This window comes from Delphinapterus leucas, chromosome 6 (genome assembly GCF_059928025.1).
Source record: "Delphinapterus leucas isolate spDelLeu-1000000601 "Yukka" chromosome 6, BTC_Dleu_Yukka2, whole genome shotgun sequence".
Taxonomy (NCBI): Eukaryota; Metazoa; Chordata; class Mammalia; order Artiodactyla; family Monodontidae; genus Delphinapterus; species Delphinapterus leucas.
The window spans coordinates 30,899,197-30,919,300 of record NC_143134.1 but is presented as its reverse complement, the minus strand read 5'-3'; the positions used below and the strand labels follow the sequence as shown (position 1 = coordinate 30,919,300).

Genomic DNA, 20,104 nt, shown 5'->3' with positions numbered 1-20,104 from the left:
CCTGTTAATAATTTAATGTATGTTTTAAAAATTTTTTTCTGCATATCTGTATGGATAATTGTGTGTCCTACTGTGTGCCCTGCCATGCACAGTACTAAGTGCTTTGGAAACATTATTTCATTTATTCCTTGCAACGACTCTGAGGGGTGTATGTACTGAGTTGAATAATGTCCTTCAAAATTCGTGTCCACCTAGAAACTGACTGTAATCTTATTTGGATATAGGGTCTTTGCAGATGTGATCAAGTTAGGGTGAGGTCATACTGGATTACGGAGGTCCCCCAATTCAATGACTGGTGCCTTTATAAGAAGAAAATTTGGACACAGACTTATAGGGGAAAAGGCTATGTGAAGACAGAGATTGGAGTGATGTGTCTACAAGCCAAGGAATAAAATGTCATGTTTTTTCTGTGATTTTAATAGCTATGTAGTTATTTCATCATATAGATACACTATTACTTATTAATTCAGTGAGACCTATTGAACATTTTTTATTTCCAGTTTTCCCTGGTATGAACACTGCTCAGAACTTCACTGTAGCTGTAGCTTTGTGCTTGTCCACTGTTTTCTTTTGATAAATTCCTAGACCTGGAATTACTGGGACAGTGGATTGCCAGATTGTTCACTAGGAGGGTTGTATTTATTCTGTAAGCAGTTAGAAAATAGTACTTCATTGTAATTTGCATTAAATTTGCAGTTTTTGTTATTGGTGTAGAAAGATCATCCTACCAGCAGACCAGAACACTGAGAAATCTCTGTAAGATATACAGCAGATGGGAATAGATTTATATAAAAACTCAGCTAAGCCAAGGAACTCCCAACCACTTTCAGCTGCAAAGGAAGACCTCCAAAAAGTTGAAAAAGTTAAATGTTCAAACTAGACCCCTAGAATCTATTCAGGTCAGGGAGAGCAAAGACTGGCTGCAGTCGTCTGAATCATTATGGGTGAGAAACCATTAAGCAGTAGATGCTCACCTTACCTCCCCTGACTTGAAGTTGCTACTCAGTCTCAGCTGCTTCACAATTCCCTGGGTCCTGGCTGCTTTATCAGAACCTGTACTTAATACTCAGGCACCAGGGACCCTGACTTGGCCTGAAGAAATACATCTCAGCTACAGATACCACTTAATCTTTCCTTGCATCTGAAGTGTGAACACCAAGGATCATCAGGCACCTGAGGAACACTGATAGCACCAAAGAAAGTCATACATGGAACAGGGCAGCTAACCAGGAATCTGCAAGTGTTAAGAAAGCTGCCACTCAGACAGCAGCAGACTCAACAAAGACAAGGCTAAACCCAGAAGTTCACAAGGAATCAGGAAAAGTGAAAATTATCCTCAGATATCAGAAGGTGTGTTCATTAAAAAGAAAAATCATTCAAGATAAAGAAATAATCAGTTCATAGAAATTAAAAATATTATGTAAGGTATTCAATAGATAGACTGAAATTCAAGCCTGTTTTACCTAATTCAAGAGATTGACCAAGTGCTAGTGAGGGATAATTAGAAACATATGTCACAAGTCCTGGTAACATTTCAGAATCCAGTAACAAAATTCTAAAAGCAACTTGAAGAGGAAGATGGGTTACCCTCAAAGGAGCAAGGATCAGATTGGCATCTGGTATCTCTCAACTCTGGAAGGTAGAAGACAATGAAAATACCTTTTTGCAATAAAGGTACTGAGGGGAAAAGGAATCTGAGCCTGCCTTGTATACCTAGGCAAGTCAAGGATGAGAACAAAATAATATTTTGAGGCTTGCAAGAATTTGGAGTTTGCATTTGTTAACCCTATCTGACTTACCAGAGGACATGTCTAGAAAGACCAAATATATTGGGTTGGCCAAAAAGTTCAGGTTTACGGGAAAACCCGAACGAACTCTCTGGCCAACCCAGTACGTGAGAAAAATATAAATGTTGCAGAAAGCAACAAAAATCCTCTTGTTTACTTCTAAATAAGGAAATGTTTTTTTTTAATTATTTTTAAGATAGTAGCAAGATAACAGTTTGGAACAAAAGACTGAATTTCAGCAGTGTGGTGAAAGTGGCCAGGAAGGGGTTACTAGGTGCTAAGGTGTTTGTTTTTAAAATTCTTTCCTTCTTTTACTAAGAATTTTTTTGTTACTTTTAGTCTTGCTTGGACCGGGGAAGGGAAAGTATAGGTTTTGATTAATTGTAGATTTTAATAGAAAATTGTAAGTTTAAATAGGATTTTTTTTTTTTTTTTTGGCCGAGCCATGTGGCTTGTGGGAAGCTCCCTGACCAGGCATCGAACCCGCACCCTCAGCAGTGAAAGCATGGAGTCCTAACCACTGGACTGTCAGGGAATTTAAATAGGATATTTAGGGAGTTAGAAGTAATTGCTGTAAGTTTAGAAATAAGATCTATAGATTCCTACAGCTTCCATTAGAAGCTTTATTTGGTGCAAAGAAACCTTGCTCATCCTAGCTGTATAGGTAAAGGAAGAAAGGGGTGAGGAAATGAGACAAAGCATTGCAAACAGAAACACAAAGCAAAATGTTAGAATAGACCAAGCATATTATTTACCACAGCAAAAGTTAATGATTAAGGGCTTCCCTGGTGGCGCAGTGGTTAAGAACCCACCTGCCAATGCAGGGGACATGGGTTTGAGCCCTGGTCTGGGAAGATCCCACATGCCGCGGAGCAACTAAGCCCGTGCGCCACAACTACTGAGCCTGCGTGCCACAACTACTGCAGCCTGTGCGCCTAGAGCCCGTGCTCCGCAGCAAGAGAAGCCACCGCAATGAGAAGCCAGCGCACCGCAACGAAGAGCAGCTCCCGCTCACCGCAAGTAGGGAAAGCCCGCTCACAACAACGAAGACCCAATACAGCCAAAAATAAATAAATATTTTTAAAAATTAATGATTAAAGTTCCCTTAAAGAAAGTGAGGAAATAAAATCCATGCAAAAAGGAGGGATTGTGTTTCTTCAGAATTAAAGGATATAGGAGCCACTTTGAATAGGGATGCTTGCTGGCTAGATTTGAGTCCCTTGTGTTGTTCAGAAGACGGAGGAGAGCCTTGTGTACTATACCACTGGAGGTGACCAGGATAAAAACTGCTTGTTCTGAAATGTGATTAGAAAGCATCAAGCGTCTCCCTCTTCAGAAGCAGTTGCGGTTCCAGAAGAATGCCACTAATGAGTATAGAAAGGATGAGTGACTGAACTAGAAAATCACTGCTCTGAGTCTTCCAGTTGCCCTTTCCTGCTATCAATGGCTAAGTTTATATTGGTTTTGTTGAGAATCATAGTAGTAGAAAATTTCATGCCTCTGAATCTAGGATGGAATCTTTTCTGTTTGTAGTCAGTGTTTTCCAGAGAAACAGCACCAATGGTGCGTGCATAGAGAGACTGGAGATCCAGGGAAGAGCTGATGTTGCCGCTTGAGTCTGAAGGTAGAATTGCCTCTTTGTGGGGGGCGAACACTCTTTCTTAATACCTTTAACTGATTGGATGGGGCCCAACTATGTTATGGAAGGCAGTCTGTCTGTTGATTTACATTTTAGTTTCATGTAGAAAAATACCTTCACAGAAAACATCTAATGCTTGATTTAGATACCTGAATACTGTGGCCCAGCCAACCTGACACATTAAAATTAACCATCACACTGGTGAAGATGCTGAATTTGCTTATAATTTTGGTAGTAATAATGGAATGTCTGTGTGAATTACAAAATGGTGCATATGACTGAATTCTTTCTTCAGTGAGTTTTGGGAACCAACCTCTGCCTTTGCTGTGAAGAAAGCCTGATTCTGTACACAGGATGAAACACAAGGACTTTTGCCTAAAGATCAAAAGAAGATAGGTAATTGTCTATTTGAAGAAAAACATAATGCTAGCAAAGATTCTTGTATTCTAAAGGAGGAATGTAATCACCTTCACCAGCCATATCCCTACAGAGGGCCAGTTGGATGTAGTGGCACATTTTCAGGGATTATGAAAAGGTCTTGAGGCTCACTTTCTTTCGGGTTTGAGTATTAGTAGTAGTTACAAGTTACAGACTCGATAATATGTTATTAAGGTTTTTTCCTCTCCACTAAGTTTTATACTGAAGTCCTTTAAAATTAATCTTATTAATTCATTTAAGGTTATATAGATTGGTTCCTTACTATGAACAATATTGAATTTAGCTCTTGCTTTTCTCCTTTCTCTCTCCATTTAATATCAGGTACTTTGTTCCAAGTAATATTCTTTTGCTTGGTGAGCTTCTTATACTTTACGTATTCTTCTTTCATTCCCCTTTTCAGAGTAGTGTTAACTGTATTTTCAGAGCAGGTAATAGTTAAATACTACTCTATTTCTCTTGTTCCTGTGTTTGTTCTATAGTAAGAGATATTCATTGCTTACTATCAGCTCTGTGCTGAAACTTTTCTAAGTGTTCTTTCTTTTTCTCCCTCTTAATATTTATTTATTTGGCTGCAGCAAGTCTTAGTTGCGGCACGTGGGATCTTTAGGTGTGGCATGTGGGATCTAGTTCCCTGAGCAGGAATCGAACCCCGGCCTGCTGCATTGGAAGCACGGAGTTTTAGCCACTGGACCACGAGGGAAGTCCCCAGGCGTTCCTGATTATCTGAAACTCTGTCCTGTACAGTCGTCCCTTGGTGTCCGAGGGGGATTGGTTCCAGGACCCTTCACACCATACCAAAATCCATGGATGCTCAAGTCCCCTATATAAAATGGCATAGTATTTGCACATAACCCACATAAGTCCTCCCATGTACTTCACATCATCTCTAGATTACTCATAATACCTAATACAGTGTAAACACTATGTAAATACAATGTAAATGACAGGTAAATTGTTGCCTGCGTATGGCAAATTCAAGTTTTGCTTTTTGGAATTTTGGGATTTTTCTATCCATGTTTGGTTGAATCTGAGGATGTGGAACCCATGGATATGGATGGCCAACTGTTAACTTCTTCAGGAAGCATTTGTGAGAACAGTATTCCCCGCGTTCTTATGTGTTCACACAGTTTTATCTGTATACTTTTACTTGGAGGTCAGTATAGAATTCATGGCTGCCTGTAAAACCCTCACCTCACATTTCCTTTCCTGAGAACCTTAAGTTTGTCACTCGGTTATCTGGTGGCACACGCACGGTGTCACTGTGTGATTTTCTTTTCCTTACACATGTGATTATCCTTACACATGATGCAGTTCTTTTGCTTGGATGCCCACGAGATGTTATTTTCTTTAAAGTTTGTTTGTTTCACTAGACTGTCTTAGTGTCAGTAGTTCTGGGTCAGTTTTCCCAGGGGCATGTGTGTACATTTAAGTCTTTTATTTCTGGATATTTTTCTTGTATTATTTTAGTATTCTTTCTGTTCCTCTCATTTTAGCTTTTGGGTGATTCTGTTACATGGAAGTTGGAATTTCACATCTGTTCCCATCTGTCTCTTTTTTATTATCTGTTTTCCTTAAATGCCCCATGGTGTCAATTTCTTCCATGTTCCTCTAGTTTAGCCTTCATTTCTGAAAAGTTTTCAAATTGCTGCTTGTTTGTTGACTGTGTCTGATTTTTCTCACATCTTCTCTTGTGTAACTGTCTCTCATCTGGGCTCTTATGTTTTTGATGTAAGTTCCTCTTTCATGGCCTCTGTTATGTGCATAATGTTAGGTGGTAATTTCCATCTGCCTTGTGGGCATATTTTTGGGTTTGCCTCCGTTGCCCATTGGTGCCACCATGGTTCTCTCCCGAGACTTTTGTACATGAGAAGGGGTGAGAGTATTCCAGGACAGCTATCCTTGCTGCAGAGCTCTTCAGTATTCCCATGGCATACTCAAGTTTCTCTGTATAGTCTCCTATGTGATACCTGTTGAGGTCAGCCTCCTTTGGGCCCACCCTGTAAGCATCTGAACCTCATCTTTCCTTTACCCATGGGCCTCACCCTACTCAGGATGTTATTCTCAGTATGTGTCCTCAGTTCAGGGCTCTGCCTTTCCTGGAAGGCCATTTGGCTGGGTGTTTGCAGAGACTTAAGGGCTGGGTTAGACACAGCGTTTTCTGGTCTCATGTCCTGCATATAACCTTTTGAACCCTTTTACAGTCCAACTGGAGAAGTTTTCCTTCTGAGGTGTTCCCCAAATGGTGTTCCCTATCTTGCTTAGGTAAAGGACTGTGTCAACTGATTCTAGGCCTCCTTGAGACAGCTTTATGTTGTAACCTGTTTCTCTGTTTCACAAAACCACTAAGTTTACCAAGCTGGTCTACTTAAAATATATAAAACTGTAGTTTTAAATATTACAGGCTACAATAAATTACTTGTTTTTAAAAGTTTATTTGTATTTATGCCATTTGTTCACCACTTTTATTTGTGGTTTACCAGATGAGAGCTTTATGCCCACATAAGCTCTGGGTTCTTATGAGTGGGTTCTTTTCTGCTCCCTAAATTTTTTCATTCTTGGCATATAGCAGCATCCATGTGCCAGCATGGCTTTGGCCTTCAGCTTGCGTTCAAGCCAAGTCTTGTCCCTTGTCTCTGGATTTCTACATGAAATGAAGATTTTTTCCCTGATATTGAGAGCCAGGTGTATTACTTGTAAACATTGTATGTAGATTTTTCGATTGTTTGTAATTGAGAAAGAATGTAGTTTGGTGTTGCTTCAATAATTTTTCATACTACATTAAGTATTTGTTACAAATTTAAGTGTTGAAGGTTATGTTTTCTAGAGAAGTAATGATAGTATAAATGCATGGATAGAAGCCAGCCTGGACTCCAGTTTAAGAAAAAGTTAAATGTCTAGTTTATTCTTATTGTTTAAGCCAGTGGGGACAAAATTATGTGGGCATTAGAATGGGTGAAATTGAGTTTCTTTTTAACGAGAAATGGATTTCTGTTTTATAAAGCCATATGCATGTGCGGTTATTTCATGTAGTCAGCCCTTGTCTTTCTTTGATTAATTTGGATAATTGTGAGTTGATTGAATTAAAGGAAACTCAGAAAGCTGAAAAACTGATACTTAATTTTAAGGCTAAGTTGCTATTGACTAGTTGTGTTTTTCTGCGTGTCCACAGTTAGGGTGCACAAGAAGCTTCTATTGCTAGAGACAGGCCCCACCTGCGAGCCACCACTGCACGGCTGTGGGACTGGGAGATGGCTGCCTGTAGCCACCTGAACCCCGAGTGTGGCAACATTAGCTAGCATAGGACCCGGAGCATCTGTGATGGGAGCATGCTAGCTAGCAGTAGTTGTGTTGGTAGGAGTGCATACTTTTGAGATGATACCTTACGTGTGTATATGTGTGAATACAGAAAACATCGGAGCAGTGTGGGGCCGAGCAAACCTGTTTCCCAGCCCCGGCGGAACATCGTAGGCTGCAGGATTCAGCATGGGTGGAAAGAGGGGAATGGCCCCATCACCCAGTGGAAAGGAACCGTTCTGGACCAGGTGCCTGTAAATCCTTCTTTGTATCTTATAAAATACGATGGATTTGACTGTGTTTATGGACTAGAACTTAATAAAGATGAAAGAGTTTCTGCGCTTGAAGTCCTCCCTGATAGAGTTGGTAAGTTCTCTTTACTGTTTGTGCGTTATATGCTTTAAAAATGATTATTGAAATGGATGCTTTTTGATTATTAGCATTACTGGTATTTTTTTTAATTGGAGCATAAGTACTTCTGATACACATTTAAATCAGTCACCTAAAACCACAAAAACTGCTCAGCAAATGTTCTAAAACCAAAGTTCAAGGAACTGTGAAGGATATAAAGACGTATAAAATTGTTCCCCAAGAAGTCGACAGTCTAATAATTTCTAATATGATTATTTCCCACATTTTGCTCAGTTTATCTGGACTCTGGTGAGTAAGAGTATTTCTCATTAGCTCAAATATTCAATGTGCTCATTTCATCAGATTATAATAGCTCAGAAAAATTTCATGTATTTATTTTAGGATCTTTATGTGAAGTGAATTTTTATCATTGTGTATTATTATATAAGTGATAATTGTACCTTCAGCCAAAATTTAAGCAACCAAAACATGTGAACTCTGTTACAACGTTTTTGGGGTTCGTTTGTACAAGGTTTGTGGGAAATGAATGGCTTTTTTAATGTCATACAAATCAGTTTTGCCTTGGATACCTTAGGTTCCTTAAGGCATAAGGTGTCAGTTAAATAATAATGACTGGTTTTATTTTTAAGAATAAAATAAAATATGATTTTATTTTTAAGATCAACGGAATACACCCAAGTTGTTACTTTCTTCAGAGTATTTACTTTGAAATGTTTTCTTATTATTATTACAGTGATGCTGCTATTGCTTGAATCTGGTTTATGCTTTTGGAATTGTCCTTAAAAGCCTATATATTTACAAATAGAGCCTCAGCAGATCTGCACTTGGAGGATAGAAATTTGGGATTAAATTGTCAAGGGAAGGCGCTTACCTAGCCCCCCTTTCCCCCTTTGTTTTTGCCATTGTGTTCCTGGAACACGTGCTTCCTCATCAAGTTAACTTTGCCAGAGCAGCAAGTTATTTTTTTAATCCTTGCTTTAGATAGCAAACACTGTCTTTATTCATCCTGTATAAATATAGTTCAGTTTTCACAGAAATCTTTCTTTAAATTTGTATTTTTAACCAAAGGTAACTAATTATGTAATAGTAAATCTTTGGCATTTTAGTCTAAGTTCAGCTGAACACATTCTTCCTCGTGAAGCACATCCTCTTTTCTCCTCATCTTGACATCAGTCCATTTTCCACATTAGAAATTAACAATGAAGAATCTTCCCTTCAGGGCTTAAAAAGTATTATCCACACCTTTATATCAATTATTTGTGCTCAGTAATTATCATACATTCTTTTTCTGACCCAGAATTTTAGTTTCTGACCCCTTCAAGGGCAAGGCTGCTAGCTTACTTGAAATTTACTGCATTCTGCCACATGACCTGTGTTAGCTCTGTTGTCATCATAGGACAAAAGAAACCTTTTATCTTGATAAAAAAGTGATTTGACTAAACCAAAATATCCGAAGATATATGAGTATCTCTGGTGATCGGATTTAAGGGTTTCTTAATGTTTTTCTTTCTAGTTCTGGGCCATCTCTGTTTCCAACAGTAGATATGGATTGCTTTTGTAAACAGAAAAGCAATTTAAAAAAGGAAATCCAAAAGCCTGTGTGCAAAGCAGCAATATGTTACATGCCTAATTTAATTAATAGTTAACTATGGTATTCCCTATGATACTTTAGTCTGAAAAATTATTTGGACTTCATTTATGTTCCATGTAGGAAGAAAATGGTCTTTCCTGATTTGCTTAAGGCAGTACATTAAAGTTACAGTTTTGTTTTCCTTAAGCTAAAGATGGAGAGAAAAGTAAGTCAGTCAACCCAAAAGCATGTGATGTCACAGAGTACCAGTTCCCAAAGTGTAGTCTGAGGACCCTTGAGGTTTCCAGAGGCCCATTCAGGAGGCTTATTAGGTGAAAATTAATTTTCATAAAAATCTTAAGATATAATTTGCCTTTTTCACTCTCATCCTTTCACAGTTATACACTGGAGTTTCCCACTATTTGGAAGATCTGCATAACTCAGTGAATACAATATTTTCTATATGAGCAATGCATGATGTTACCAAATCATATATTGGTGAAAGATCCATTCAAAGACCGACAGATTTTTTACGTTGTGGTAAAAACACAAAACATTAAATTTACTACCATAATTATTTTTAAGTGTACAGTTCAGAGGCATTAAGTATATTCACATTGTTATGGAATAGGTTTCCAGAAATTTTTCATTTTGCAAGTCTGTAATTCTTTCCCCATTAAAACAACAGCTACTCTTTTCTGCCTCCCACTGGCCCCTGGCACCCACCATCCTGTTTCTATGAATTGGATTACTTTAGATACATCATAAGTAGAATCATGTAGTATTTGTCTTTTTGTGACTAGATTCTTTCCTTTAGCAGAATGTCCTCAAGATTCATCCATGTTGTAGCATGTGATAGGATTTCCTTTCTTTCTAAGGCTGAATAATATTCCATTGCATGTGTATACCACATTTTTTCAAACCCCATTCATCCATGATTGGACACTTGGGTTCCTTCTACCTTTTGGCTATTGTGAATACTGCTGCTGTGAACATGGGTATACAAATATCTCTTTGAGCCCTTCTTTCAGTTCTTTTGAGTATTTAACCAGGAATTCTGAATCATATGGTAATTTTGTGTTTAATTATCTGAGGAGCCTACATACGTAATATTTTCCATAGTGTTTGTTAACATTTTACAGTCCCACCAACAGTGCCCGAGGGTTCCAATTTCTCCGCGTCCTCACCAATATTTGTTATTTTCTGTTGGTTTTGATTTGCATTTCTCTGATGATTAGTGATGTTAAGAATCTTTCATATGCTTTTTGCCCGTTCATATGTCATTTTTGCAGAAATGTCTGTTCAAGTCCTTTGCCCACTTTTTTGATCAGGTCACTTGATTTTTTTGTTTTGTTTGTTGTAGAGTTGTAGGCGTTCTTTATGTATTCTGGAGACAAATGAATTTTAATTTAATAGTGTGACAGAAGTTTATTGATAATGATTTCGGATTCTACATTGCAATTAACCTTTAAGGAAAGCTACCACTTGTTGAGTTTTGATGTGGTATCATAGAAGAATACCTAGAATTATCTGAACACTAATAAAATATTTTTTCAACAGCATATCTTTGTGATTTTATACACCAACTAAAAGTACATACAACAGATTGAATGCTGAAACAGATATGAGATTCTAGCTGTCCTTTTTTTTTTTTTTTTTTTTTTGGTGGTACACGGGCCTCTCACTGCTGTGGCCTCTCCCATTGTGGAGCACAGGCTCCGGATGCGCAGGCCCAGCGGCCATGGCTCTCGGGCCCAGCCGCTCCGCGGCATGTGGGATCTTCCCAGACCGGGGCACGCACCCGTGTCCCCTGCATCGGCAGGCGGACTCTCAACCACTGCGGCACCAGGGAAGCCCCTAGCTGTCCATTTTTAAAGCTAGACATTTCTTACTAATTTTTTGTTAGAAAATATTTTTCATTAAAAATGTGTTTCTGTAGGTATTTTAACATATTTTTAGATATGTCATTTATAATTTCTAAAATAGTTGGTACTGATATTTATCATCCATATAAACAAATGCGCAAAAACTTTTAAGAATGTAAAGGAGTCCTAAGATGAGAAAGTTTGATAACTTCTGGTATGAAGAAAACTAGTGGGATTTTGCTATAGTGTCATGCACAGTGGGGAATTCTATGTTATTTTGGGTAATTATTGCATACTTAAACAAAGAAAACTACCGTATGTGTTTACAGTGTCCTGATAAAATTGGATAGCAGTATCTTTACCAAGAAATTCTAATCTTTGTTCCTTTGAACTTTGACAAAAATAGGACTCATGAGTAAGAAGTGCTAATTTTTTTAAAGATAATTGTCTAAAATGTGAGGAATGGATAAACCTTAAAATCAGTAGGTTCCTCCATAATTTTCCCAATATTAAAAAAGAAAATGAAACTTGTAATTTTTCACCTATGTCTTTAATGTAGAGCAGGGCTGCAGAGGGCTGTTGATACACCAGTAGGGAGGCCTGTGTTCCTAATCACACAGGCCATCTAGAACAACCTGCTTTCCTCTGAAATAATTAATTTATACAACAAATGTTGAACCCCTGTGATCACAGTATTGGAAACAAGATGGGAAAGGCCTTTGCTTTCATCACTGTGCAGTCTAAAAGCAAGTAAACAAACATGTAAAACAAGATAACTGCAGAGAGTGGTAAATGTCTTTAAGAAATCAAGCTTGGTTAGGTGACTGATTGTTGGGGCTATTTTCACCGGGTGGTCCTGGAAAGCCTCTGGGAGGACATCTGCTCAGGAAGAGCCAGCCCCCGAGGATGTGGGGGCCATAGTCAGCCCAAGGGTATCCCAGGAAAAGATGCCCATGCTGCTGAGGTGTAAGGCAGTCAAGCAGTATGTGACGAGCAGGAGGGCAGAGGGCTGCCAGGGGATGATGGCCAATGTGCTGTGGATCTGGAGAAGCAGTTCGTTATTCAAATTATGAAAGGAAAGTGCTGGAGTATTTTAAGCAAATGACCAACACAATCTGGTATAACGGCCACAAATATCACTCTGATTACTGTAAAAAATAGATTGTAGGGGCAAGAGTAAAAACCTATGCCTTGAATAGGTTAATACCTTGGTTTTCATAAATGGTCAATGGTTATATAAGATATTTAAAAGGCAAGGTGGGTAAAGTGTATATGGGAACAATATTATTTTTGGAACTCTTCTGTAAGTCTAATTCTATCTCATAATTTAAAATAATTATCTATTAATAACAAAAAAACACTTTATACCTTGAATAAACTAAAAGTTTTAATTAGGTACAGTACCAAGAACAGATGAATTCAGAAAAAAAAGAAAAAAGCAGATTCTTTCACGTAAACGATTGTTTGCTTTTTTGTCCCCAGCAACATCTCGAATCAGTGATGCACACCTAGCCGACACAATGATTGGCAAAGCAGTGGAGCACATGTTTGAGACCGAGGATGGCTCTAAAGACGAGTGGAGGGGAATGGTCTTAGCACGCGCCCCTATAATGAACACATGGTTTTACATCACCTATGAAAAAGATCCTGTCTTGTACATGTACCAGCTCTTAGATGATTATAAAGAAGGCGACCTTCGCATTATGCCGGATTCTAGTAAGTATAGATTGACAACTTTTAATTTTGATAATTCAAAAATAATTTGATAAATCAGATATCTTTAGAGCAAGATATTTGATTAACTCTTGTGCAGATACATTTAAAAATTTTAATTATTAGGGTTAAGTGGTTATTCTTTTAGTCATGCACAAAGCATAGGTTGTGAAATTTTTACCCTTTTGCCAAGAATAATTTACTTTCCCTGTTCTGGACTTTGGACTTTCATATGAATGGTGTATATAATGTGGGGTCCTTTGTGACTAGCTTCTTTCACTCAGCTTATGTTTTCAAGGCTCATCCATGTTGTAACGTGTGTCTGTATTTCATTTCTTTTAATAACCAAATACAACTCGATTGTATGGATATACTGTATTTTGTTTATTCATTCATCTGTTGATGGATATTTGGATTTTTTTGCTTCTTTTTGGTTATTATGAAGAATTGTGTACAAGTTTCTGAGTGGACATTTGTTTTCAGTTTTCTTGGGTATATGCCTTGGAATGGAATTGATGAGGCATAGTGATCACTCTGGGTTGAATCATTTAGGCAACTGCCAGACTGATTTTCAGAGTGGTTGCATCATTTTACATTCTCACCAACAGTGTGTGAGGGTTCTGATTTCTCCACATCCTTACCAACACTTGTTACTTGACTTTTTGATTCTAGCCATCCTAGTGGTAGTGAAATGGTATCTCATTGTGGTTTTGGTTTTCATTTTTTTTGATGACTAAAGACGTCAAGTATCTTCGTGTGTTATTGGCCATTTTTGTGTCTTGTTGGAGAAATATCTATTCACATCCTTTGCCTGTTTTTCAATTGCATTGTCTTTCTGTTATTGAGTCGTAACAGTCAATAGGTATAAGTCTCTTGTCAGATATGTGACTTGCAGATACTTTCTCTTATTCTCTGAGTTGTCTTTTCAGTTTCTTGATAGTATTCTTTGAAGTACAAAAGTTTTAAGTTTTGATGAAGTCCTATTTTTCTAGTTTTCCTTTTATTGCTCATGCTTTTGGTGTCATATCTAATAAACCCTTGCCAAATCAAAGGTTATGAAGATTTGCCCCTATGTTTTCTTCTAAGAGTCTTACAGTTTTAGCTCTTACATGTAGGTCTTACTTGGATCTTTGATACATTTTGAGTCAATATTTGTTTATGATGTGTCATGTCCAACTTCTTTGTTTTGCATGTGGCAATCCAGTTGTCTGAAAACCACTTTTTGAAAAGACTATTCTTTTTCCTACTGAATGGTTTTGGCACCCTTGGTAAAAATTACTTGACTATGGAGGTATGGAGATATTTCTGGACTTTGAGTTCTATTCCATTTGTCCATATGTCTATAGTTATGCCAGTGTCACACTTGATTACACTGCTTCATAATAAGTTTTAAAATCAAGAAGTGTGAATCCTCCTTTTTCAGAATTGTTTTGGCTGTTCTTTGCAATTTCGTATGAATTTTAGAATCAGCTTGTCAATTTCTGCAAAAAAGTCAGCTGGGATTCTGTTAGGTATTGCGTTGAATCTCTAGATCAGTTTGGCGGGGGCATATTGCCATCTTAAGTTAAGCCATTGACCCATGCGCATGGGATGTTTTTTCATTTATTGAGTTTTTTCCATTTCTATCAACGTTTTGTAGTTTTCAGAGTATACGTTTTTGCATTTCTTATAGCCCTAAGTATTTTATTCTTTTTGATGCTATTGTGAATAAAATTATTTTCTTAATTTCACTTTTGCATAAGCCTTTTTTTTTTTTCTTTAAACTACTCAATAGCTTTTCCTCAAACACATGAATTCTTGGCCCTAGGCAGATATGGCCGACTGACAGACACTGGATATATTAGCAATGTAACACCATCTCTGTTCCTTTTTTTTTTTTTTTTTTAAAGTTCTTCCTGTGAACAAGCCACTCATTGAATCTACTCATGTGCTCATCTGGCCCTGACTTCTGCCTTCTTAAATTTTTTTTTTTTTAAGTGCGTGTATATTTGTTATAAATGTGTAATGGAAAGTGTTATATAGGCGGGAATTTAAATATGAGAGCATACCATAAAAACATTTCCTCCAACCTATATGAAGTTTTAAACTTTTTTGTAGAGAAATGTCCAAAACAAGTACTGTTGACTTGATAATAGAAAGTATGAGGTCATTTGCAGATTAAATCATTGCCTGTACCAACCACGTCTTTATCCTCTCACTCCTTTCTTTCGAGTGGTATGGAAGTTTATTTGCTGTTACTTGCTGTTGTGATGTTCTGATACAAAGAGCTCTGCAGTGGCCTCTGAGTCCTTGGCTTCTTCACTTATGGTTACTGTAAAACGTATGGCGATCATGTGTTTGTAATTTCTTTGTACACATGAGGTGCCACAAAAGTGTGGTGTGGTATGATGTTGCTGCTTGATGGAAGAGCACTGTTGAAGAAGAGTTCAGCTTAGATTTCCTCTTTACTTCCTTTTTTTAAAGAACTGATAACACTATGCTCAGGTGGTTTGTTTGTGTTGTGTGAGATCAGAATAGCAGGTTTCAGATTATGCCATTCAATGAGAGAATTTATTATAATCACAGAGGCAAACTACTGTTAATACAGATACATGATATGATCCAAACCAGGATACATGTGAAAATAAAAAGGTGCACTGCTAACCATTGTGTCAGGACTACAGGCATAAGCACTGACTGTCTTGGGCAAACCAGGATACCTGGTTGTCGTACTTGAAGGCTCTCTGTTACTACATGGATAAGAGCTTGAGTTATTCAGGACCTGTTAGGGGTTTCTTAAAATAGAATTGTAACTGCCTAGCTCCTTCCCCTGGCTCCCCTTTTTTGTACTTTGTTTCTTTATTGTTGGCAGTGATGATTTGTTCTCATTTTATGTGTATTCCTAGAATTTACAGAGTTCTTGCTAGGTCATAGGGCGGGCAGTGTTTTCCAACACTCAGATTTTCTTGGGGGCTTCTCAAAAAGTTCAGGTGCCTCAGCCATCCTCTGAGATTCAGTTGTAATTGGTCTGAGGATGGAGTTCACTTAGCACCTATTTTTATAGCACAGGAAATCTCTTTTATTTTGAAACTGGGTTAAGAGGACCATGTGTGATGAAATGAAGTTGAGGGAAAAAAAGCTTTAAGGATTCACAGGATAAGACAGGAATACTTAGGCATTTAGGCACATTCTCAGTAATCCCAGTAGGTATTATCTGCTTTGAAATTATTTCAAAGTAAAACAGCCTTATTTTTAAGAAGCTATAGAACACAACATTGTAAATCAACTATACTTCAATAAAATTTTTTTAAAAAAGAAAGAAGTTGTATAATTACAGTTGATTCTTGAAAGCTTGGGGGTTGGGGAGACTGATCCTCCGCGCAGTTGAAAATCTGCATATGACTTATGGGCAGCCCTTCGTTTCTGCAGTTCCTCTGCATCTGTGGATTCAACTAACTGCAGATCGTGTATTTACTATTGGAAAAAATCCCTGTATAAGTGGACCCATGCAGTTCAAACCCCTGTTGTTCAAGGGTCAACTGTATTTAGTTTTTTTCTTGACCCTTTCCTTCTTTTAGTCCATCCCTCTTTAGGTAATTATAGCTGTAACTAAATATAAGCCAAAGGAATTTCTGGTTATGATTTTCAAAATCATTTACATGTCTAGCTCTTGGGGATCAGCACACTGTTTTTGTAAATAAAGTTTTGTTGGCACACAACCACACCATTCATTTATATATCATCTGTGGCTGCTCTCATGTGACAACAATACAGCTGAGTAGTTGGTACAGAGACCGTATGGCTTCAGGCCTAACATATGTATTGTCTGGCCTTTGAAGGAAAAGTTTGCTGACTCTTGGTCTAGAAAATCAAGATGAATTCAGGATATTAAAAAAAATTTTTTTAATTATTAAAATAGATATGTGAGTTGGTGTGTATCTAAAAATTGACTCTAAATTCTCTTTTCTCCCCCTTTTAAATACAGATGATTCACCTCCAGCAGAAAGGGAACCAGGAGAAGTTGTGGACAGCCTGGTAGGCAAACAAGTGGAATATGCCAAAGAAGATGGCTCTAAAAGGACTGGCATGGTCATTCATCAAGTAGAAGCCAAACCGTCTGTCTATTTCATCAAGTTTGATGATGATTTCCATATTTATGTCTACGATTTGGTGAAAACATCCTAGATGTCATCACGAACTTTGCCAAATTTGTGGAACTATTAAATGTATAATTTGTAGACATAAAGACTTGATTGCTTTCCAGTTTAATGAAAGCTTAAATGTCCCTGCGAACCCACAATCTCTGCCAGCAGAACTGGTTTTGTTCTGAATAGTACAGATTTATGTGAACACAAAGCATTTTGTGTAAGGAACTCCTTCCTCTTAAAAGAAGTCTGTCTGTTTGGAAGGGAGTTACAGGCAAGTCTGGTAAAAGTTAAGCTAGTATCATAGTCATTTAAAACTGTAGTAGATCTTATCCACTTTCCCCTTCACGCTTAACACTGTTATTCTGCTGCCACAATGCAAGCATAGTTTGGTATTTTTGTTATTGCCTTTTTTTGAGATATATATGTATCTATATCTACCTATCTATCTATATCTGTGTGTATACATATATAATGTATATATACATACACATAGATGTGTGTGCACGCACACACACACACATACACAGACACACACACACACACACACACTTCATGGGCAGTCCTTTCTTTGTGGATTGGAGTGGGGGTTACATAATTTTCTCCAGTTTAACAGGAGTGCTGACCCAAGCCATTTGTATTTAGTGTATTCAGTGTATTACTGCTGTTTATTTAAAATTAAATTTGGGCACAGGAAGCACATTGGGACATTCAGCTTATTTTGAAAGTCAAGTTCAGAGCACCATTTCAGTCTGGAGGCTTTAAACTGTAAATTCAAATATGAATCACCTGTGAACATTTAATGACCCACATTACAATTTTACAAAACAGTTAGAAATCTGGGTAAAAGGCTGCCTTTAATTCTAAGCTTTGTATATTATTTGTTTACATTTTTTATCATAAATACTTCTTTTTAAGCGAAGCCCAGGTACTTGGTCCACATAGTGTAATGCAGGTGTATTTTGGATGGCACATTTGGTCCATTATTTGTACAAATTAGTAATCTGGAATTTTAGTACATGGATTTAAAAGGCAACAGTATATCAGCGGTTTATGTGTATTTGGTAAGTTCCTGGAAGAACGTAGTGCTTTTATATTAGAAATGTAAGTTTAAGAATGACGTTGTTGCCTTTTAACAAGTTCTCTGGGATACCTTTATTTTTATTACTGTTATTACTGATATATGATTATGGTCAGAAGGCTTTTCCCCCTTGGCTTTTCCCCTCAAAGAATGTCTAGACAAATAACAGCTTAAATTCCTGACACCTCTTGTGGTGCTGTATGTTCTTACTCATGGTATGCTGTTGATGTGGATTCATTCCATTTGGTGGATCCTACCACATCAGGGTCAGTCACCTGCACAGGCTTGTGGGTGTGACTGATAGCAGCCCTTAGCCATTGAATCCTTTCCTGCAAGGTTGTTTTAACTAAAATAGAACTGCAAAAGTGGTTCATTTAGCAGCAGAACATCAGTCTATCACTTTGTTTTTGATGATCCCTGGCAGTTTGAAAGCTAGGAGAAAGATGATATGTGAAACCAGTCTTGTGGAGATTGAAAATCTTACCTCTGATTTGGGCAGAAAGCTTAAATGCATATGAATCTCAGTCAAACACCAGGTCTGTGTGACGTCTGTCATGGCTGTTCTTGATGTTAAGAGATTCTGTAGTTTCAAGGCTGCGCTCTGCATGGTTTGTGTGATGCCCATTTTTGCCTTCAGGAAGGCTGTGCCTTGTTGTGCTGGTGGGTGGTAACCTCACGCACCATGTAAATACAGCACCCCAGTTCTCTCCAGCGTGCCCAGTGCCTCACTGAGGGCAGCCAGGGGTGAGCTTCTCCATGTAGTGGGTACCCAGATCTTAGATGTTCCTCCTGTGCTTGAAACAAGTGTCATGCTACAGATCTGTCATCTGTTCTCCTGGAGGCTCTTGTAAGAGTTCCTGCATGTGAATCTCAAGGTTGAGCCCAGCTCCCTGTGCCCAAGTGGACACATGTGGCCCAGAGAGTGTGTTGTCCAGCGTGCACTGCATGAACAGGACACAGTGACTTCAGACTGAAAAACAAAGTCCTTTGGAGGTATCCTGAGGGTTGGGTCAGTTGAGTTGAAACATTTCTGGCATTACTTAATGACTTGCATTGTGGTTTTTCTGCAAGTACCTTTAGCAACTTTTAATACCACATGATCTCTCTAGATGAATGTGACGTGATTTATTATCATCATTATTTTAATCATTGTTCCATTTATTGCCTTTAGGGTTGAAGGAAGGGGAAGGGGTCTTTTTTTTGTTGTTTTTTCCTTTTTTTTTTCCCATTCTTTTTTCTTTTGGTGGCTTAAACCACACTTCCTGATGCCATGACTAACTCTGCTCCCCAGCCGAGTATTTCAGGCTTCGTCTAGGCTCATGTTTCAGATCTGCATGCGTTGCTTGCATTTTCCTGGTATCGGAATGTTGGTTCCTTGTTCTAGGAATACAACATTAATTTCCAAAATTATCATGGGACTTGTGACAACACAAGACATGAATCTCTGTATAAAATGTATTGGCCTTTCTCATTGACCTGCTACAGTATTATTGTGTCGTGTGTGTGTGCGTGCGTGATGTCTGGCTGCCATGTAAAGCTTCAAAGGAAAACCTTAAAAGCAGACCATCCTTTTTTGCATGCTCTATTCTAAGTAGAATGTTCAGTGTAACTAACTAAAATTGCATGTTAAATATATTTAGGTTTTTTGTTTTCTATCTTTGTTTTTATTTGGTTTCAGTTTCTGTATATTTGCTTAACTGTGCTGTTTCAGTGGTTGTAGGATAAAGATGCACTGGTGAAGCAAATGTAGTGCCAACCGAAGGTGATTTTCCAGTTGTGTATGTCATGCAGCATTTGAAGGGACTGTGCATTCTTAAAACAATCACAGTTGCTTCTAAACCAGATTTCATTTCTATTATTGTTTTACGTGCCAAACCCTGAAGTGCATTGGGCTTGAATCTCTGAACGCTGTGGACCCATTAGAAGACTGTTTTGATTGTCACAAATTGTAGTGCCTGAAGACATTGTTGAAGCTGATTGTCTTAAAAAAAAAAAAAAAAAAAAAGACAGTTCTCCAAAGACAAAACAGGAATTATTGTAACAGAAAATAATTATGGTCAAAATGTCTGTGGTTCCTTGGAAATGCTGCGCTTTTTGTATTTTCCATCATTAGTGCAGTTCGAACGAATGTGTATAGTTCAGAGGTCTTCGTGTTCGCATTTTAATATTAGGTAAATGACCTCATCTTTCAAGCTTGAATTCATTTTTAATTTTAATTTTA

At 37.8% G+C, this 20,104-nt stretch overlaps 1 protein-coding gene across 4 annotated transcripts in view; it reads left to right on the top strand.

The window, feature by feature from the left end:
• The window catches only part of SPIN1 (spindlin 1), a 65,102-nt gene extending 45,207 nt beyond the window's left edge, over positions 1-19,895 (top strand). For all 4 annotated transcript variants that reach the window (XM_022560658.3, XM_089912928.1, XM_089912929.1 and 1 more), the window contains 3 exons: positions 7,271-7,524; positions 12,448-12,681; positions 16,643-19,895. In XM_022560658.3, the coding sequence (XP_022416366.1) occupies positions 7,271-7,524; positions 12,448-12,681; positions 16,643-16,842 (688 nt within the window). In that variant the 3' untranslated portion in view covers positions 16,843-19,895. The remainder of the gene's footprint in view (positions 1-7,270; positions 7,525-12,447; positions 12,682-16,642) is intronic.
• Positions 19,896-20,104: the final 209 nt, after the last annotated feature.